The sequence below is a fragment of the Anastrepha obliqua genome, chromosome 1 (genome assembly GCF_027943255.1).
Source record: "Anastrepha obliqua isolate idAnaObli1 chromosome 1, idAnaObli1_1.0, whole genome shotgun sequence".
Classification (NCBI taxonomy): Eukaryota; Metazoa; Arthropoda; class Insecta; order Diptera; family Tephritidae; genus Anastrepha; species Anastrepha obliqua.
The window spans coordinates 152,555,411-152,578,606 of record NC_072892.1 but is presented as its reverse complement, the minus strand read 5'-3'; the positions used below and the strand labels follow the sequence as shown (position 1 = coordinate 152,578,606).

The 23,196-nt window shown below is 39.4% G+C and overlaps 1 protein-coding gene across 1 annotated transcript; it reads right to left on the bottom strand.

Moving 5' to 3' along the window:
- Window positions 1-556: 556 nt before the first annotated feature.
- On the bottom strand, window positions 557-11,380 carry LOC129237165 (uncharacterized). The gene is made up of 4 exons (XM_054872082.1): window positions 11,069-11,380; window positions 10,945-10,989; window positions 10,793-10,881; window positions 557-889 (listed from the first exon to the last, which is right to left on the bottom strand). Exons 1-4 carry the CDS (start codon window positions 11,135-11,137, stop codon window positions 613-615), a joined length of 480 nt encoding a protein of 159 aa, XP_054728057.1. The 5' UTR covers window positions 11,138-11,380; the 3' UTR covers window positions 557-612.
- Between the last annotated feature and the right edge of the window lie 11,816 nt (window positions 11,381-23,196).

Below are 23,196 nucleotides of genomic sequence, written 5' to 3'. Positions count from 1 at the left end.
AGCTGCACCAAAGAAGAAATGGTATCAGCTTCAAAGCAGAATCCAAGCGATCACAGCTTCCTACGATAATTATAGAAGAGAAAACAGAGTATTGGACTATTTAAAAGCAATTTCTTATAATATTGTGCTCTAATTGGTATCTGTTCAAACTCAATAATAAAAAAAAAAATTAGTTAAAAAAGTCAAACCGTTTGTGTTTTATTAAAAAAAAAAGTTGAAGCGCTCTTACTGAAAAACGCTTTACTTTGCCCCGAAATTGAAGAAATCTATTTTTGGCTCCTACTCGACTATTGAAAGTGTTGATAAGGGTGTGGTTGACTGGAATCGCTTTCTAATCCCGTGATATTGACCAAGATTTTCTGCAAAGTATTTTTAAAAATGGGTATCATTTGCAGACCTGGGGTCGAAACTTCAAAAAAAAAATGTATGCAAGACGCCTTACAAGATGGGAATGTATGTAGTTAGGGCCTTCGTTTTCTTTTTCACAGTAGGAACTATGTACTTACTGCAATTTATTTAAAACATATACATACATATAAATAAATTTTTCTTTAAATAGTTGTTTGTAGCCCAGTTCGGCTCAAATTTTATTTCAAATTATTCTTTCACTTTTCATCGTTTTTGAGCCGCTTCTGTTTCCGTCTCTTCTCGTGGTCTTGTTTGCTCTTCCCCATCTTCGCAAACCGTTAGGACTTCGCGTTCCAGAAGTGGGCGTGGTGTGGCGGATAAAAATGTGTTGCACACCGTACTTATAGTCTCGCATGCGTTTGGTGTGTGTACAATAACAAAAACGCAATTCTGTATTACATCCCCTGGAGTGTTGTCTACATAATGAAAACCGATGTGGAATTCTTCAGTGCCTCTGTGCGATATACGTTTGCCATGGACGCTAGAAAAATACTAGGGTAAGAATGTTTTCACCAAATCATGAAATTTCAGTAAAATAATACATTTTTTTTATAATAATTCCACTTAAATTGATATTTCTGCTATACAAAATTCTCACTACACCATCTACACTTACTTCCGATTCGAGTGTCTTATGTTCAATGTGTTTTATATTTCCAATTATAGTTTCGTAGAAAAAGAGTTAAATTTAAAAAACACGGAAATTGAATAAAAAAAAGAAATAGAAATCAATGAAATAAAACTGAAATAAATATTAGGTGCGCAACTAAGTTCCCGCTGTTTGTCAATAGATGCCGCCAGCAGTGTGTGCTAGTCGATTTTAACATAACCTAAGGGCCATCAACCAAGCCTAGACATATGGTAAACAATCTGCTTCGACACATTAGTGATTTCCTTTTGGTGTCATATACTTTTGGTTTTGTGAAAATGTCTGATTTTGTGCCGAATAATCGTCATTTGTGGGAAGTGTTGATTTTCCTCTTTCATTCGAAAAAAACGGCGGCTGAAACGCATCGAGAGCTACCAAAAGTTTATGGAGATGCTGCTTTAAGTGACACAACGTGCCGAGATTGGTTCCGTTGCTTCAAAGACGGTGATTTTAATATTAACGACCGTCCGCGTGAAGGAAGGCCGAAAACCTTCGAAGACGCTGAGTTGGAGGCATTGCTCAATGAGGATCCACGTCAAACGCAAGTCAATATTAGGAGTTACCCGCCAATCCATTTCCAAGCGATTGCATGCTTTGGGAATGAACCAGAAACAGGAGACTTGGGTTCCTTGTGGGTTAAAACCAAGGGATGTCGAACGTCGTTTTTTTGCCTGTGAACAACTGCTCCGGCGGCAAAAAAGGAAATGCTTTCTTCATCGCATCGTGACGGGTGAGAAAAATGAATTCATTACAGCAATCCAAAGAGAGTCATGGGGACCGCCCGATCAGGTTTCTACGTCGTCACCTCGGCCGCTATGTATTTGTGGGGACCAAGTTGGTGTTATTTATTATGAACTGATAAAACCAAGCGAACCCTTCACTGGGGATCGGTATCGACTTCAATAGATGCGATTGAGCCGAGCATTGCCCGAGAAACGGCCGCAATACGCGGAGATGCATGAAAAAGTGACTCTACAGCATGACAATGCTCGGCCTCACGTTGCCAAACCCGATAAAACCTACCTGGAAACACTGAAATCCTGAAAATCCTACCCCACCCGCCCTATTCTCCAGATATTGCACCGTCCGATTATCACCAGTTCCGATCGATGGCACATGGTCTAGCTGACCAGCAGTTCTATTCATATGAAGACATCAAAAAATTGCTTGATCTGTGGATAGCCAGTTATACCGCGACGGTATACGACATCTACCAGAAAGATGGGAAAAAGTAGTGACGAGCGATTATTCACTTCTAACCATTTCTTCAGAATAAAGTTGTATTTTCATAAAAAAAAACAACGAGAACTTTGTTGCGGTTTTTCAAAAGATGCACCCATATGTTGTTTAAAAATAAAATATGTACAAAGTTGGATTCTCTCTTTCATTATAAGTGAAAAATGGCATCAATTAAATGCTCACCATGAGTATTGTGGTAAAATCTGAGGAACAGTCGATTCATGAATGCCTAATTGTTGAAAACATTGAGATATCCAGTCTTTTTCCTATCTTCGACAGAACCAATCTTGAAATTTGTTCACCAACCTTTGAATTGTCGACTCATTCGAGCAATTTCGGGCATTTCCCACACAAAGATTACAAATTTGGCCAAATGATGTTCTTACAGATCGACCATCTTCATAGAAAGCTTCAATGATTTTACTACGTTGTTCTATTGTGTCAAATTGGGAATCTGTCTACTTGGCAAATGTCAAAGATGACATAAAAAAAAGATTTTTTCCCCCGTTGTTCACTCCTCTCGGGAGCATAGGGTCTCGGCAAGACTCAGTTTTGCGTTGGTTTCATTAATCTATTTTATTTCTTACAGGGTAGGTTATTAGCCTGACACTACCAGTCCTAAATAGTGGGAATGCCCACCTGTCGTTGCTTAGGCACAACGCCTTCTTATTGCTTGGAGCGCCATCTGCGTTTCACTTTTTTCTGTCAGAAGGATCGCAAAGATGGTTGAGGGCTTCGCTAAATTTGGTGTGTCTACGCTATTACCGCGGCTGCCCGCTTCCTCTTGCTGGCGTCACTTGATGATTTGTGTAACGGCGTGTTTTTTCTTTGTTTTTTGCTTACTTGACTATTGTGCGGGAATAAGGATGTAGAGGATGGAGAAGACAAGTTTTTTTTGGTTTGAGAAATGAGATTTTTTTTTTAGAAACAGGGAAAGTAGGTAAATTTGGATTCGAACCCATAACCTCTGGGATGGCTAGTACACTTACGCTAGACTACCAAAGCCGGTACCATCTACGAATTTTTCGCTACTGACATCTAGGTGTCATTTTGAAAGACCCTTTGTATAATATAAATCTGAACATTCTTCAATTGCGCAATTAGTATTGCTTGCTAGAAATATTAAGTAAAAGCATCCATATAGTAGTATAGTATTTCTGCTAACTTATTTATTAAATTGAACCAATTCTTTCCAACAGATGGCAACCATATTCAAAAACATTTCCTAAAATAAGTCCTCTTAAATATCTTTCAGTATACAGCCAAACTGTATTATTTGAATTATTTATTATTAATTAGTTATTTTATTGCATTTAATTTTTTAAAACAGGGGGCAACGCTCTTCAGATATATTTTCAAAATTGAGATTTTTCAAACCTCATTCTTGTGGCATCGATATGGTTATATTTCATTTGCTTTATTGATTTTACTTGAACTTAATTTTTCAAACAGGTGGCAACGCTCCTCAGAAATATTTCGAAATTACGCTCTTTTAACCCTTCTATTTTCTGACACCTGTATTGTAATATTTGATTAATCTTATACATTTTTTTTGAACAGGTGGCAACTCTCTATACCTATTTTTTTTTTTAATTCAGACCCTTAACTATTTGTCTTAAATTCAGTCAATTCTCTTCAGTAGATTTTGCGTGATTGAGGCACAAACATCCAATTGCATACGTCCACAAACATATACATATATAAGCACTAGGGCGGGTCGATTTAAAAATCGCTCATTGCTCTGTGAAAATCGTATTCTAGGGATCAAAATAAGAAACTTTGCCGAAGGAACCATACCTCTAAAACGATTTCTGATGTTCCCCAATTTCAAAATATCACCATTTTTGGCCTTTACATGAGAAAAGAAACAAAAAAGTTCGACCCAAATTGGGGGACATCAGAATTCGTTTTAGAGGTATGGTTCCTTCGACAAAGTTTCTTATTTTGATCCCTAGAATATGATTTTCACAGAGCAATGGGCGATTTTTTTGCCTCCCCACAAATCGACCGTGCTTAATAAGCACTCATATTATCATCATCACTATCCCCATTAAACTTCAAATTTTCGTTCTAGCCATAGGAAAGTTCTGATAGTTTCCCCTTGTCGGTGTGATATTCTATCTCTCTTTTACCAATAGCAATTTCTTATAACTGAGAAATATATCTACTATACTTTAAAGGCATACTTGGAGTATGCAAGATTATAGTCCATAGAATTTTGTTATAATAAAGTCCAAGTTTTAACCTGCTCAAATATAGCATTGATTCTTTACAATTTCTTTCTTTTTTTGCTAACGGCTCTGGGTGTTTTCTTCGATACAAAAAAAGGTCGAGCTGGAGAGATGGACCTCGCGTCAACTCAGCGAGCGTTGGATTAGCGCAGGAACATGCTCACGGGTAGATCGGGAGCGCTCGAGGGAACTTCTAAGGATAATAAAGCCGCAGCTCTCGAACTTTGTGGGTGTCTAACACATATGAACATTGTCCGATATGTAACCACACGATGAGGCGGGATAATGCTTCTAGTTCTTTCTGCAACAGCTTTCTCATGGAATCATCTCAGCATCTACTCTTCAGCTGCCCTGCTCTCGCCGTGCTGAGTTTCAGATATTTTGGCTTTCACATTTTTACTAAACCTGATTTATATGGTGAAAAGAAGAAGGTTTACCCGTTAACTGGCTTTGAATGAATTTGAAAGAATCAGTTGATTAGCTGACGCAGCCAGGGTCAGACAAAGGTTTGTTTGAAAAAAAAAAATTAGATTGGGTTGGTGATACCCCAAAATTTTAACAAATTCTCCGCTTATATTAATGTGTTACCGTGTGAAATGAGCGGACATTATTCTGCTGCTGAATACAGAAGGTGGTGCCTTCCGAAAACCGTCGCTTAATGTTCCGCGGTTTTAGCAACCGTGACGTCAGGTTACTTAATAACACGAATCGAAACAAACAAAACGAAGTGAAATTACTTGTTTGTAAATATGAAGTGCCGCGTGTTAAATTGTTAAAGCACGAATTACAATATAAAAATACCTCCAAAGGCAGTTTTGAGTTTTTGCGCCGTGTGTGTGTGGGTGTACAATTTCTGTGTTTGGCAGTTTCTATTGCTTTCCTCTACTCTTCCTCTTCACAAACAAGTAATTCCCCTTTCTTTTGTTTGCATATTCTCGGTACTTGTCGTTGCAGCGAATTCGGAAAGCGCCATCTTGTATGTATCTTGTTGTGTACTGTTCTGCGTTGTTCTAGTGGTACGGTTGCGACATGTCTAGTTTTTCCGAAAAAACAGGCGACCATTTGCTTGGAAGTGCTTCGTGCGCGAACAACTTTTGTTGGATTTGGCTCAACTTGAAACACCCATACAGTCGAGTGCTGTTTACTTTCGGGCTCATACGCGTAAATCCATGATTCATCACCTGTCACGATATCATAGACGTGTTTCGAAGCCCCGCGATCGTATTTTTTGCGCATTTCCTTCGACCAATCGACACGAGTCTTTTCTTGAGCGATTGACAAGTTGTGTGGGATCCAACGCGAACAAATTTTTTTGACAGTCAAATGTTTATGCAATATTGAATGTATGCTGGTCCCACTAATGCCTAAGATTGTCTCAATCTTACGATAGGTCACATGACGATCTTGCAATATCAGTTCGCGCACAGCATCAATGGTTTTCGGAACAACAACTGATTTTGGACGACCTTCACGAAATTCGTCTTGGAGTGAACTACGACCACGATTGAATTCACCATACCATCGACAAACACTGGTCCTTGATGGAGCTTTATCGCCAAAAAATGAATTAAGTTCATCCATGCAAAATTGCTGAGTTAATCCACGTCGAAAGTTGTAAAAAATAATCGCACGAAAATGTTCACGATTTAATTCCACTTTGGACCGAGATGAATATTTTAAGTTACTGTAAACAACACAAATAGCGCTGGTATTTCAAAACGTTCTGAGTACGTAAAAGCCAAAAAATGTTAAACTTTGCGATACAGCTGTCAGTTGCCAGATTGCAACACCAGGGTTGCCAAATCCCGACATATACAAAGCACCCCTCGTATAATCAGCAGTATGAAGCAATTAACGCAACCGTCATGGTGAAAGTCTGCCTAGCAGACCGTTATTCGACTCTGAGCGAATTCGACAGATATGCCGACGTCATACGTTTTGTGTTTCTCGAAGCTAAAGCTAAATTTTGTGAAGCACAAAACGAATGGCGTAAAATACAAAGTTCCCCTCAAAAAAATGTTTCCCACAACCTAACGAGCAAACCGGGTATCTATCATCCTTGCGCAAGCGAGGATCTTCTCCTTAATCCCCAAATATAACTCCTTCTGCCATATCCTTTAATTTGTCTCTTTCTCCCTTTTACTCACTAACAGTGGTAACGCAATGGACGAGTGGGTCAATGGACGAGTGGTTCGTCCAAGTGAGTTCTCGCTTCGACAAGCAGGTCACCTGGCTTAGATATTTAGCACAGTGTATTATAAATATGCATGAAAGTGTATAAATAATATTTACAGTATGCACACAATTTATTCGTACACTCACAATTTATAAACGGATGTATCTGATACTTAGCACGATTTATACAAAAACAAAAACAAACATTTAATATATTCGTAAAAATAACATATTAATTCAATATTTTAGGAACAAAAACTTCCAAATTCATTGCTGGAATTAGATAAGGCAATAAAAAATAAGACGCAATTTTACGCAAAAATGTTATTCATGCATAGCCATATAACGAGTATTTTATTCAAAAATAATAATAGAAAAAACAAGTATTCAGTACTTTTTTGGGCCGCTTTTAGCTTTAATAACTGCTTCCTTACGTCGATGCATATTTTTTACCAATATATAATTGGCGCCTACACCATTTTTGGCTGTTTGGCCGAGCTCCTCCTCCTATTTGTGGTGTGCGTCTTGATGTTGTTCCACAAATGGAGGGACCTACAGTTTCAAGCCGACTCCGAACGGCAGATATTTTTATGAGGAGCTTTTTCATGGCAAAAATATACTCGGAGGTTTGCCATTGCCTGCCGAGAGGCGACCGCTATTAGAAAAATGTGTTTATTAATTTTGCTTTCACCGAGATTCGAACCAACGTTCTCTCTGTGAATTCCGAATGGTAATCACGCACCAACCCATTCGGCTACGGCTGCCGCCAATACCAATACCTTGGTTTCATTAGCTGCAACACTTAAGCTGTCTTTAATGACGCCTTTGATATTATTTTTTGCTTGCTGTTTCTCCTTTCTAAGAGCTCCCAGGCATGCTCAATTGGGTTCAGATCCGGTGATTGAGGAGGAGTTTTAAGCTGCTTGCAGTGGTAAATAAGCCATTCTTGCATGAGATGAAATGAGTGTTTTGAGTCGTTGTCTTGTTGAAACAAGCACCCTTTAGCATCCAATCCAAGTTTAACAACACTATCATGCAAATTATTCTTTAAAATGTTTAAATACAGATGTTTGCCCATTTTATCATCCATACAAACCATTTTTCCTACTCCAGATGCAGCTATGCACCCCCAAACCACTGCATTTCCTCCTATTTGTTTGACGGTAGGAATAAGATTTTTTCATTCACCTTTGGCGGGCCATCTGCTCCGAAAACATTAAACTTCGACTCATCACTGAATATGACGTTTTCCTAAACAGAATCTAGCTCATTTATACGAGGGGTGCCTTTTATATGTCGGGATTTGGCAACCCTGGTGTTGCAATCTGGCAACTGACAGCTGTATCGCAAAGTTTGACATTTTTTGGCTTTTACGTACTCAGAACGTTTTGAAATACCAGCGCTATTTGTGTTGTTTACAGTATTATTATTAGAAGGCCATTACGCACTGCGACCAGAGCTGATCTATTGTGAAAGGCCTATTTTGTAACCCTAGAGTTTTAGGCTTTTTAGAAATTTTAGCACAGTTTTGGGTTTGTTGTTCCAAAGATTGCATGGAGATACTACGATACCACCAAGGTGGTGGAGTCTTTGTCTGCCCAACGCAGGACATTCACAAAGCACATGTTCTGAGCTTTCCATGTCCATTTCGCAAAAGCGGCAAACATTGGTCTCGGATAGACCAATATTGTTTAGATGGTACCTCGGCTGCAGTGACCTGTAAGGTATCCGGTTAAAAGACGCAGATCTACTCTGTTTAGTGAGAGAAGTTTGTCAGATATTCCTTTGTTAGGACTTAGGAATAGTTTGGCTTGACGCTGACCGGCACAGTTTAGCCAGTGTGTGGCAAGTTTTCTTTCCTCCCATTTCCTAAGGAATTCATTAATGTGGCCTTTTGTCAGTCCACAGAAAGGCTCAGGACCAGTAAGTTGCATATTTGCTCCTTGTTTTGCAAGGTCGTCAGCCATTTCATTTCCCTCATGCCCTTCATATCCCGGAATCCAACATAGTGTTACTGTGTTGAGGTTTCCTAAAGTGTTGAGAAGGTTTAGGCAATCGTTTACCAATTTAGAGGTGATGGTTGTTGATAGAAGGGCTTTTAAAGCCGCTTGGCCATAGCTGGAAGCCAGGTTTGAAAGTGATAGAGTTAGTTCTCCAGTCTGTTCGTTCATTGATTATAACTTGGAAGTTCCTGAGGAGTATTGGTTTGGGTGATAGTATATCATCCCTATGAAGAATGGGACTATGTAGGAAGTCTTCTAAGATCTTTAAATGTCCTTTCATATCCCCACTTTTAAGTTCAGATATACCTTTTAGTCTTAAGGCACTCGGGCGAGCTTCCCTTTCAATTAGAATTGGAAGCGGTGGTATGTTCAGGAGCACATCCAGTGCATCCGTGGAACACGTTTTCATAGCCCCTGTAATACCAACACATACCAGGCGATGCAGTTTGCAGTTTATAGTAACTTAAAAGATTCATCTCGGTCCAAAAATGGAATTAAATCGTGAACATTTTCGAGCGATTATTTTTTACAACTTTCGACGTGGATTAACTCAGCAACATTGCATGGATGAACTTAATTCATTTTTTGGCGATGAAGCTCCATCAAGGACCAGCGTTTATCGATGATATGGTGAATTCAATCGTGGTCGTAGTTCACTCCAAGACGAATTTCGTGAAGGTCGTCCAAAATCAGTTGTTGTTCCGAAAACCATTGATGCTGTGCGCGAACTGATATTGCAAGATCGTCATGTGACCTATCGTAAGATTGAGACAATCTTAGGCATTAGTGGGACCAGCATACATTCAATATTGCATAAACATTTGACTGTCAAAAAAATTTGTTCGCGTTGGATCCCACACAACTTGTCAATCGCTCAAGAAAAGACTCGTGTCGATTGGTCGAAGGAAATGCGCAAAAAATACGATCGCGGGGCTTCGAAACACGTCTATGACATCGTGACAGGTGATGAATCATGGATTTACGCGTATGAGCCCGAAAGTAAACAGCAGTCGACTGTATGGGTGTTTCAAGTTGAGCCAAATCCAACAAAAGTTGTTCGCGCACGAAGCACTTCCAAGCAAATGGTCGCCTGTTTTTTCGGAAAAACTGGACATGTCGCAACCGTACCACTAGAACTACGCAGAACAGTAAATTCTGAGTGGTACACAACCATTTGTTTGTCAGTTGTCTTCCAAGAAATTAGGAAAACCAATCGCCAAAGACGGATCACTCTTCACCAGGACAATGCGAGCTCTCACACATCGGCTCAAACAACTGCATTTTTGAGGACCCAAAACATCGAATTAATGGGTCATCCGCCGTATAGTCCTGACTTGGCACCGAATGACTTCTTTTCATTCGCGTGCGTAAAAAACAAACTGAGAGGTCTACGTTTTTCGACACCTGAAGAAGCGGTTGCGGCATTCAGAATGCATGTTTTGGAGGTACCTCGTTCAGAGTGGCAAAAGTGCTTCGACAATTGGTTCAAACGCATGCAAAGTGTACAGATCTTCATGAAGAATATTTTGAAAAACAATAAAGTGATTTTCAATGATTAAAATTTGTTTTTGTTCTCTAATCCCGACATATAAAAGGCAGCCCTCGTATAGCGTTTGGCGAACTCAAATCTCTTCTTTCTGTTAATATCTGAAATGTATGGCTTGCGGCTATTACGCGCAGCTGAAACTGAATCGGCGATGAAAACTAAAGCTAACCAATCTTATTTCGTTTTCAGCAATATTAGTAAAAACACAAACTATTTTTACTGTTACTTTTGCAGCAACAATATCATGAGCTGAAAGTGTATGAATAAATGTTTTGCAGCATTTTGCTACGTCTGCCAGCTTTCCTTGGAACCCTGTTGGAGTTTGGAGTTGAAATAACGAGAGTTTTGTTTGCGGCAATTCATCAGGAATGTAACATTCTTACGGTGACCCAAAAGACATATATTGTCACAGCAAATAGTTTGCGCAAAGCTTAAGTTTTTTACGTACTGCGCAGGGTGTACGAATAAATTGTGTGACCACTGTATATTCTCTATATTTACTCTCTAATTTACTTCACTTAATCAGTTCATGTTTACTTACGCCAATGGCTCGCCGGGGATTTTCATATCAACTTCTTCGTATTTACTCAGCACATAATCGAGAATTTCTTTGGCATCTTCGTCTTCCAACTATTGAGCAATTAAAATAATTTATTTGATTTGCTTGCAAATTTGAAACAAAAACAAACTCACATCTGTTAAACAGGTTGGCGGCACTGTGGCCAAGCAGAGGCAATTCTAAGCAACGAAAAAAGGCAATGAAAATTAATAAAACTAAATTCTATTACCGCTAGAATTTTTCATTCATTTCACTCACGACATTTATGGCATAAAAATTGAACAATAAAAACAGTACACAAGCGAAAACCATCGAATTTACACCCATTTTGTGTGTTTATGCGGGAGTTGTGTTTGGTACCGCCAAAAAATTCCAACTAACATTACACCCACTCAAAATTCTGCCAACCTTTTCAATTCCACGGCGATGGGAAGCAAACCAGTTAAGTTATTACTGACGTGATTGTTTCGCCCATTGCTGCTGTTGTTGTATTGCCAATTTCATTCTATCCTAACTTTATTACGCGCTACAGACGACTTTGTTTTTGTGTTGCGGGGTTAAAGAGCAAACCTGTTGGAAAGATTATTTATTGAATTAATTCAGCTGCTGTAAATGAACTCATATGCTTGCATAGATACCTTTTCACACATACATACATATGTACATATATGTAAATTAATAAATACAAGGTGGCGCAAAATTAATCATCGAATTCTTATTTTAATGAATAACTTTTTTTAATAAATAAAAAACGCAATGTTTTAAGTGATGGCAATCTTTATTTTGACGCTTACGCACTTCTCTGCTTGCGCGCTTGTCTATCTTCTGCTCAAATATGAACGAGACGTTATCAATAAAACGGTCCGCGGATGACATATGGCAAAAATAATTTTTTTGTTTTTTGGTAGGACTGTTATAAGCTTACATGGCAAATTTCAGCGTGATATGTCATATAGTTTTTTTTCTGTGCTACTGTAAACAAGTCAAGCTCGAGTGTGTTCTGCGAATTCTCTTTTATGAATGTTTTCCACGGAGCGGCAACTTGAGCTTCGGAAACAGGAAAAAGTCACATGGAGCCATATCAGGCGAATACGTTGCTTGCGGAACGATATTAACATTATTTTTGTTCAAATAATCGCGAACAAGACGTGATGTGTGAGCTGGTGCATTATCGTGATGCAAGAACCATGACTTGTTGTCCCACAATTCCTTCCTTTTAAGACGAATGTTCTTGCGCAAACGCTTTAAAACGTCTAAATAATATTCAGCGTTAACCGATCGGCCTTGCGGAAGGAACTCCGAGTGCACCACACCTTCGTAATCGAAAAAAACAGTCAGCATAACCTTAATTTTTGAGCAACTTTGGCGTGGTTTTTTGGGTTGATGTACGGCCCTCTTTGAACGATTTGTACCACTGGAAAACACGCGCACGCGATAGAGCAGAGTCCCTATAGGTTGTCTGCAACATTTTTAAGGCGTCTGAAGCCGAAATTTTGTTGGAATTGTTATTCCAACAAAATTTCAAACAAATTCTTTGTTCAACTTGAATTTCCATCGTTACATTCGAAGAACACACTCGAGCTTGACTTGTTTACAGTAGCACAGAAAACAAACTATGTGACATATCACGCTGAAATTTTCCATGTAAGCTTATAACAGTCCTACCAAAAAACAAAAAATTTATTTTTGCCATATGTCATCCGCGGACCGTTTTATTGATAACGTCTCATTCATATTTGAGTAGAAGTTACGGCCGTTTTCTAGTTCGCAAGTTTCAAATGTGATTGGCATACGATGCCAATTGCAAAAATTATAAATCGATTAATTTTGCGCCACCTTGTATATACATATGTATACAATTATCTATACAATTACATCTAATTGACTTGCAAATTTAATTAATATGAAATAAAATTAAAAATGTTAGTATGTTTTGCAGGTAAGCACAATAATTTTCGTAAACAGCACAGCTGCCTGAATTAAAAATAAACAACAATTAGTAAAGCAGAATACCTTCTATACGAAATTTTACATAGCAACAACAATTTCATAGTTTCATAGATATCAACTCACATATGTATGTATGTGTGTATCGAATAAGGTTTTCATACTTTTCATGACACTTTCGATTTGTGATGTTTTCGAAGATCGTCGTGAGAAGTGACTCATCTGTAGTTATTTTAAATAGGAACATACCAATTGAATATGTATTCAAATAGGAAAGCACCTTTAATTTCTTTTCTTCTTCTTTTTGATTGGCGCGATAACCGCTTTCGCGATTTTAGCCAACTTAAACAAAGCGCGCCAGTCGTTTCTTTCTCGTTCGAAGCGGCGCCAGTTGGATACACTAAGGGAAGTCAACTCCTTCTCTGTTACCACCAGCTGGTGCCGCATTGAATACTTTCAGAGCCGGAGATTGTATATCCATTCGAACGACATGACCCAGCCAACGAAGCCGCAGGATCTTCATTCGCTTCGCTATGTCCATATCCTCATAAAGCTCATACAGCTCATTGTTCCATCGCCTGCGATATTCGCCGTAATCAACGAGCAAACGTCCAAAAATCGTTGATCTAGTGCCAACACCTTTAATGAACGCGCCTTGTTTGGAAATCATATAATATTGCTACCGATATTCTGAGTCGATGGTCGCAACTTTAAAATCATGGTATCTCAAAGTACGCGCAAATATCGCCAACATAAGAGCTTCACTCCGCATCAAAGCGCGATTTTTTAACATATCGCTAATTTGCGCCCACGCCCCGACGGAAGAGAAGGACGATGCGATTCCTTCTGTGAGCGCCTGGAACGTTCCTATGAGCGCTGCCCCCGCCACGACATAAAAATCGTGCTTGGCGACTTTAACGCCAGGGTGGGCAAGGAGGGAATTTTTGGTCCCACAGTCGGAAAATTCAGCCTGCACAACGAAACATCCGGTAACGGACAGAGGCTGATCGACTTCGCCGGGGCCCGAAACATAGTAGTCTGCAGCACCAGATTCCAGCATAAAACGATCCACCAAGCTACATGGCTATCCCCTAATCGAAAAACGCGAAACCAGATCGATCATGTTTTAATAGATGGAAGACACGCTTCTAGTGTATTAGATGTACGTACGATCCGAAGGCCCAACATCGACTCGGATCATTACCTTGTTGCAGCCAAACTGCGCACACGCCTCTGTGCAGCAAAAAACGTACAACTACCTACGCAACGAATGTTTGACATCGAAAAGCTGCAATCACAACAGACAGCCAGAAGATTCGCCACTCGACTCTCACTCCTGCTCTCACAGAGCACTGCCCAACAAACCGACATACCCGAGCAATGGAGCAACATTTCTCGTTCCCTACGTACCACCGCCGAAGAAGATATCGGATTTCGGCGACCCCGAAAAAACAATTGGTACGACGAGGAATGTCATGCTGCCGCTGAAAGAAAGGATGCCGCCTATAAAGCCGCGCTGCGATCGGGCGCAACGCGAGCCATGTGAGATCGCTACAGAGAGCTAAAAAAGGAAGAGAGACGTATTATGCGAAAGAAGAAACGAGAGGCCGAAATACGTGAGTGCGAGGAGCTTGAGATGTTGGCCAACAGGAACAACGCCCGAAAATTCTATCAGAAAGTTCGGCGGCTTACAGAAGGTTTTAAGACCGGGGCGTTTTCCCGTAAGAACAAAGACGGCGAACTGGTGACTGACATCCAGAGCAATCTTAAATTATGGAAGGAACACTTCTCGAACCTGTTAAACAGTGATAGCTGCGCATGTCACAGAGAATGTGAAGATCCCGATACCCCAATCGACGACGACGGAATTGTCGGTCCGCTACCCGATCATGACGAGGTGAGAATAGCGATAACGCGGCTAAAGAACAACAAAGCCGCGGGCGCCGACGGACTGCCGACTGAGCTATTCAAACATGGCGGCGAGGAGCTGGTAAGGTGCATGCATCAGCTCCTATGCAAAATATGGTCGGATGAAAGCATGCCTGCCGATTGGAATTTAAGTGTGCTCTTCCCAATCATAAGAAGGGCGATCCTGGAATCTGTGCCAATTACCGCAGGATTAGTCTTCTAAATATCGCCTATCAGGTTCTAGCGAACGTATTGTGTGAAAGGCTCAAGCCCACCGACAACCAACTGATTGGACCTTATCAGTGTGGCTTCAGACCTGGAAAGTCTACTATCGACCAAATATTCACAATACGGCAAATCTTGGAAAAGACCCATGAAAGGAGAATGGACACACACCATCTTTTCGTCGACTTCAAAGCTGCATTCGACAGTACGGAAAGGAGTTACCTGTATGCCGCGATGTCTGAATTTGGTATCCCCGCAAAACTAATACGGCTATCCCAGATTACGTTGCTCAAACCAGCAGCGACGTCAGAATTGGGAAGGACCTCTCCGAGCCGCTTGATACCAAACGAGGTTTCAGACATGGTGACTCGCTGTCGTGTGACTTCTTTAACCTGATGTTGGAGAGCATCGTACGAGCCGCAGAACTTAATCGCTCAGGCACAATATTTTATAAGAGCGTACAATTGTTGGCGTATGCTGATGATATTGACATCATCGGCCTTAACAACCGCGCTGTTAGTTTTGCCTTCTCCAAACTGGATAAAGAGGCAAAGCGAATGGGTCTGGTGGTGAACGAGGACAAAACGAAGTACCTCCTGTCTTCAAACAAATAGTCGGCGCACTCGCGTATCGGCACCCACGTCACTGTTGCTAGTTATAATTTCGAGATTGTAAAAAACTTCGTATAATTAGGAACCAGCATTAACACCGATAACAATGTCAGCCTTGAAATCCAACGTAGAATCTCTCTTGCCACAAGAGCAATAAAGTCCTCTCTCAACGAACAAAACTAACACTCTACAAGACTCTCATCATGCCCGTCCTAACGTATGGCGTAGAAGCTTGGACGATGACAACATCCGATGAAGCGACGCTTGGAGTGTTCGAGAGAAAGATTCTGCGGACGATTTTTGGACCTTTGCACGTTGGCAACGGCGAATATCGCAGACGATGAAACGATGAGCTGTATGAGCTTTACGACGACATAGACATAGCGCAGCGAATAAAGATCCAGCGACTACGTTATCTGAGTCATGTCGTCCGAATGGATACAAACGCTCCGGCTTTGAAAGTATTCGATGCGGTACCAGCTGGTGGTAGCAGAGGAAGAGGAAGGCCTCCTCTGCATTGGAAAGATCAGGTGGAAAAGGACTTGGCTTCACTTGGTGTGTCCAATTGGCGCCGGTTAGCACGAAAAAGAAACGACTGGCGCGCTTTGTTAAACTCGGCCAAAATCGCGTAAGCGGTTATCGCGCCAATTAACAAGAAGAAGAAGACTTTGAAATGAGCCAAATGAGTCAATCGTTCACAAGAATCGAATACAAGATTGTGCTGATTAAAGTGGAAACCGGAGCTTAACTGTGCCGTGACATAATTGTAGACGAGGCGTATAAGAGAACTAAGAAGAGAGTGCAAGAATATCATTAATTATGATTATTATTATTATTATTTGACCATAATGCACTATGAACTCTAATGTGGTTGGTATATTATGCCTGATCGCAAGTCTATAAATGCAGGCTTGTGATGAACTTGATGTTCCTCATGTTTTTTATTCAATTTCACTACTTAGAACACTACTTTAAAAGTCGCACCATCTAGCCATACGAGGCTTCGTCTTGCGAAAACAACACAAAAAAGCGTAAGAATAGCCAAAGTTTGTAAAGCATGAAAAGTTAGGTTAGGTTATATAAATATACAGAGTCCGGTACTCGAAGTGTAACCAATTAAAAAGTCCATAAATTTAGTTTGGAAAATTACTTTTATTCAATTCAAAGTAAAAAATTTGTAAAAATAATACAAAATTAAGAATCAATTTACTTTTGCTCGATATGAATACCTTTTGCCTTGACTATGGCCTTGAAACGGTCCATAAACGAATCGCAAGCTGCCCGAATGTGACTTGCAGGTATTTTGGCCCACTTGCGGACAGTGGCTTTTTTCAGTGCCTCGAGACTGGTGAATCTTCTAGTTCGGTCCTTACTCTCCAAAATGGCTCAAAGAGAATAATCTATCGGATTCGCGTCTGGTTAATTTGAGAGCCATTGTGTGAACGCTATGAAGTTCCAGAATACTTTCCCGATTATACAATATTTCGGATTTACCTTGACGCCAGGCTCGATGAAAACTATTGAAGAGCGGCTATCTGCAGTTACAGCGGCCCAAACCATTGACCTTGTAACGGTTACATTAGAGACAATTTTTCAGTATGCGGCGGTTGCTACGGTGAGATATTTTAAGTTCGTTCGCCAATTGATTGGCACTTTGAACCATTTCACGTGCCGTTGCAGTCTTTTGATGACCACCTCCATGACGTTTCACGATGCTACCAGTGTCATTGTAACGGTGCGATAAGAAAAAACTTTATTAGCTTCAAGTAAATGGAGCTCACGAACAATCGCTGGTTATGCTTTCCCTTCCAAATATAATGCAATCACATAATTACGTTTGAAATCCATTACTGATTTTCTTTTTTCGCGTTTATTCCCAGCAAAATACATACTTCCGCGCGCTTGTAAACAATACTTTGGACTGTCATTTAGTTAACTAACAGACAGCTGATGCCCGTGCATCAGCTGCGCGAGCAATCTGAAGTTGATTGCACTTCGAATGCCGGACCCTGTATATATACCATATAATTGACGCGTACACCCTTTTTGGGTGCTTGACCGAGCTCCTCCTTCTAATTGTGGCGTGCGTCTTGATGTTGTTCCACAAATAGAGGGACCTACAGTTTCAAGCCGACTCCGAACGGCATATATTTTTATGAGGAGCTTTTTCATAGCGGAAATACCCTCGGAGATTCGCCATATTAGAAAAAACATTTTCTTCATTTTGGTGTTTCACTATGATTCGAACCTACGTTCTCTCTGAACTCCGAATGGTAGTCACGCACCAACCCATTCGGTTAAGGCAGCCGCCGAGTACGAGCGGTGCCTTTTATATTTCGGGATTAGAGAACAAAAACAAATTTTAATCATTGAAAATCACTTTATTGTTTTTCAAAATATTCTCCATGGAGATCTGTACACTTTTGCATGCGTTTGAACCAATTGTCGAAGCACTTTTGCCACTCTGAATGAGGTACCTCCAAAACATGCATTCTGAATGCCGCAACCGCTTCTTCAGGTGTCGAAAAACGTTGACCTCTCAGTTTGTTTTTTACGTACGAGAATAAAAAGAAGTCGTTCGGTGCCAAGTCAGGACTATACAGCGGATGTCGATGTTTTAGGTGCTCAAAAATGCAGTTGTTTGAGCCGATGTGTGAGAGCTCGCATTGTCCTGGTGAAGAGTGATCCGTCTTTGGCGATTGGTTTTCCTAATTTCTTGGAAGACAACTGGCAAATAAATGGTTGTGTACTGTTCTGCGTTGTTCTAGTGATACGGTTGCGACATGTCCAGTTTTTCCGAAAAAACAGGCGACCATTTGCTTGGAAGTGCTTCGTGCGCGAACAACTTTTGTTGGATTTGGCTCATCTTGAAACACCCATACAGTCGACTGCTGTTTACTTTCGAGCTCATACGCGTAAATCCATGATTCATCACCTGTCACGATGTCATAGACGTGTTTCGAAGCCCCGCGATCGTATTTTTTGAGCATTTCCTTCGACCAATCGACACGAGCCTTTTTTTGAGCGATTGACAAATTGTGTGGGATCCAACGCGAACAAATTTGTTTGACAGACAAATGTTTATGCAATATTGAATGTATGCTGGTCCCACTAATGCCTAAGATTGTCTCAATTTCACGATAGGTCACATGATGATCTTGCAATATCAGTTCGCGCTGATTTTGGACGACCTTAACGAAATTCGTCTTGGAGTGAACTACGACCACGATTGAATTCACCATACCAAAAAATGAATTAAGTTCATCCATGCAATGTTCCTGAGTTAATCCACGTCGAAAGTTGTAAAAAATAATCGCACGAAAATGTTCACGATTTAATTCCATTTTTGGACCGAGATGAATCTTTTAAGTTACTGTAAACAACACAAATAGAGCTGGTATTTCAAAACGTTCTGAGTACGCAAAAGCCAAAACATGCCAAACTTTGCGATACAGCTGTCAGTTGCCAGATTGCAACACCAGGGTTGCCAAATCCCGAAATATAAAAGACACCCCTCGTACAAGTGCATACTGGAAATTCGAATGATACTTTCTTGTAGCCATAATTTCCAGTTATAGCGTACGTAAAATTACGTTGATAACAGAAAACAATAAATCGAATCATAAATATTTGCTCACATACAATCAAAATTCCAATATATTCATACATACTATACGAAAAATTATCTCAGTTTACATTGACGCGCCCTTCAAATCGCAGTACAATGACTCCACAATTAAAGCTGCTTATAAAATTTACACATAATGGTGATGGCACACCAGTAGAACATCCGCGAATGTGTGCCATATCGCACTTTCGGATAGCTTGGCGCTTAAAAATAAGATGTGTAAAGAAAACTGGGTACTTATAGTGGAAAAAACCTAGGCAGTTTGAACTTCCATTTTCCAAAAAATGTTATATGGTCTTACCAATTAACATCTCTTAAAACAATGGTTTGACGAAAAATAACACTAAAAAACATTTTATATTACTTGTTTTTGTATTTTTTACTCATTCATTCATCAATTAAAGTACAACTCAAATAGATTACCAATACTAAAGCTTAAATATAATATTTGGTCAACAATACGGTGAGATAAAGTAGCCACAATGCAAAAAGTGCCTCTCCAGATTAAGTTCTGACTTGAAAGTCTCTCGTGAGTTAGAGATTATATCTAAAATTTTACCAAAGTGGTTAGAGCACCTTATACAACGTGTGCGTGGTTCATTACGACTAAAATTTGTCATACCTATAATTAGGTAAATATAACTTAATGCTGAGTCAAAGGTTACGAGTAGGGCAATAAAGGGGTTAGGGGTTGTCAGAGGCCCGAAAAAATGATGATTTTCAATCATTCTTTTTTTGCTAGTCAATTGCTTTATTTTACAAAAATTAAAACTTAGCATTAATACATCATGTTTCGACTTGAATTTAGCAAAATTTCAAAAAAAAAAATTTTAAAGTTATCGCTGCTTGTGTGGAGCCCGTTCCTCCAGAGTTCCCTTGCGGTGATCATCAAAAGTCCTTGGAGATTCATCTAAAATCAATCGGACAAGAGAAATTAGTTTTATTAATAGATAATCTTGTGCCTGATCGAAGCTTTTTTCACAACTAACAATATGGCGGCCTCAAGAAATATTTTTCGGATGTTCAAGAAAAAAAACGTCAATTAATTATTTAAAAAAATTGAAATTAAAAAAAAACCATCCTTCGATCAGGCACGAGTTTTTTATGTTTTTCAAAAACAGTATAAATTTTATTGAAACCTACCAGTTAACAATTTTAAGTTACGGTGATCACCAGTTCAAAAAACATACTTTTGGAGTAAAACAGATTTAAAGTTTTGCTATCGATTTATATAGAGTTATAAGAATTATTTAATTTCTTTCACTGTGTCATCTATTCCTGGGCCATATAATAGTTCTTCAGCCGTCATAGCAGCTTCCAAAGTATCGATTTGCTGTTGCCTACGTAGCGTTCTACCTTATCGATTGTGATCGTTAGCTCGCTTATCTGCCACTTCCATACGTGCAGCATCTATTTTTTTTAGCTCCGGAGCGCCCGAGCGCACTTTGTTAATTATTGAATAACTCGAACTTTTCCAATTTTTTGAAGATTTTCTGAAGAAGTACCATTTGATATGATTCTTGGCTATGACCCTTATAAATATTACCAATGAAATTTTCCTTCCCACTTCTAATGCTGGCAATGCTACGAAAAGGCACCTACTTTTACTTCACAAAAAAGGTGAAAGGAACGGATTTTATTAGTGTTTTCTGAAAATACATATATATGTACATATGTTTGTGTATATCCCATCCACCTTCTCCATTACATCAACAGCTCTGGCTTATTTAGGGCGTGCCAGAGTGGTACTTCAACCATTTCCCCTACCTACCTACCTACAACAAAAACCACATAACTTAAAGTTTAAAACCTTGTACAAAATTTAAAAACATTCAACAAATTTTCATCAAAATTTAAAGTTTTTAATTAGAAGTTTTAGTAAAATATCGATTTACGAATTTCGCCGTTGTATAGCCCATGAAATTCTGGTTAAAATAAAGTGCAAGTGGATAAAAATCGAGTTGATTTTTGAGAATTTGTGTTTGCTGGCGGTCTTGTGCATCTTCTACATAAAAAAATAATTCCGAGCATTCGATATGTGGAAGAAAATGCATAACACCGTCAATACCAAAGAAACGTCAAAAATCCACACGACTTGTGTACTTTCAATGGGAAAAAATTAAAAAAAATTAAAAAGTTTTTCAGACATATTTTTTTAAATACTAATCTTTTTAGTTTTAAAGCCGTAATGTAAACATTTCAGAAACGAAAAATGGTATTAGCCATTGTGAGACTCTTTGAGTTGATCTCCGTAGCTGATTTTTAACTCTGATGTGGCGTCATAAATGTGCGTTGGAAGTTACAACCCCAGCTGACTTCCAGTGAAAGCTTGGTGACATTCGGTCAGTGGAAGCTAAGTTATTACGTCTAAAATGTCAGTATTTTTGTGTCATCGGTAGAAAAATGAGTTTCGAACAAAGAACTAATATCAAGTTTTGATTTAAAATCGGTAAAACGTTTACCGAAACATTTGAATTGATGGAAAAAGTTTATGGCGATGACAGTCTATCTCGTGCCAGAGTTCATGAATGGTTTACACGTTTCAGAGATGGTTGTGAGGACATAAATGACAATGAACATACGGGCTGCCCAAAACCAGTAATCACTCCATCGAAAGTGTTCGTAAATTTATCAAAAATGAACCGAAATCATGGTTGAAATTAATCGAATCAGAGTTGAATATCTCCAAAAAGTTGATTTATCACATTTTAACTGATATTTGGGCTAATGAAAGGTCTGTGCGCGTTTCATTCCGCACAAGTTAATTGGGGACCAAAAATTACTCAGAATTCAAAATTCGAAAGATCTTATTAAGAGGCAAGAAAAGACGAGAACTTCCTTTACAACACTGCAACTGGTGATGAAACGTGTGGTTTCCAACATGAACCTAAAACTAAGCGTCAAAGTGCCGAATGAGAGGCCCCAGACGAGCCACCACTCAAAAATTGCGCTTGGAGAAGTCAAAAATCAAGTCGATGCTCATTAATTTTTACGATTCCAAGGGAGTTGTCCACAAGGAGCTCATGCCAATGGGCCAAATCGTCAATACAATTTTCTATCTTGGCGTTTTGAAGCGTTTGTTGCATGGCATTCGTCGAATTCGCCCTGAATACCGCGAAAAAGAAAGCTAGCGCTTATCGAGGAATAAGCACCAAACAATGCACCGTCTCATCGATCCACTCTTGTGACTGATTTTTTTACTAGAAATCGCATTTCAACCATCAATCACTCACCGTATTCGTCTAATATGGCTGCCTTTGACTTCTGCCTATTCGGAAAATTGCATTTGGCCATGAACGGAAAACGTTTTGCGTCCGTAGAGGCCATCCAAAAGGCTTTTACCGACATTCTGAAAACACTCTTTCGAAAAGCTTTCAGATCGCGCAAAACAGGGACTATTTTGAATAAATAAACTCGAAGTTATCAGATCAAAGCTCCTGTCGTTTCTATTTTAGCTCGGTCTTGTTTATTTTGGATTTCACCTTGAAGTTTTGTTTTATGCGTCCACCTTAATGTATTTGCATACATACATGGCTTTACAGTCAAACATTGACGAGTATAGTCGGAGTAAGCAAAAAATTATTCTTTAAGGTAATTTTCAAGTCCTTTTAATCTTTCAAACCTCTATCCTCTTGTTACTATAAGTCTTACTTGTTCCATCTATACTAATATTATAAAGAGGAAAACTTTGTTTGTTTGTTTGTTTGTTTGGTTGTAATGAATAAGCTCAAAAACTACTGGACCGATTTTAAAAATTCTTTCACCATTTGAAAGCTACATCATCCACGAGTAACGTGGATTATATTTTATTTTGGAAATAGGGCTCGAGATATAGGTCAAAACGTGGACCCGGGTAACCTTCGGATGTGTATGTACAATATGGGTATCAAATAGAAGCTGTTGGTGAATGCTTCAGTCCAGAGTATTTTTCATGCCGCTCCGTGACTAGGGTCTCGAGATAGAGACCAAAACGTGGACCATAGAATGTGTTTGTACAATATGGATATCAAATGAAAGCTGTTGGTGAACAGAGTACAGAGTACAGAGTATTTTTCATGCCGCTACGT

Excerpts from the sequence above, each read along its gene's own strand:
- LOC129237165 (XM_054872082.1), bottom strand. The coding sequence starts at position 11,137 with ATGGGTGTAAATTCGATGGTTTTCGCTTGTGTACTGTTTTTATTGTTC. Across the intron at positions 10,882-10,944 it reads CGCCAACCTGTTTAACAGAT|TTGGAAGACGAAGATGCCAA; the intron begins GTGAGTTTGTTT and ends ATTGCTCAATAG. Across the intron at positions 890-10,792 it reads ATCCCCGGCGAGCCATTGGC|CGTCCATGGCAAACGTATAT; the intron begins GTAAGTAAACAT and ends GTATTTTTCTAG.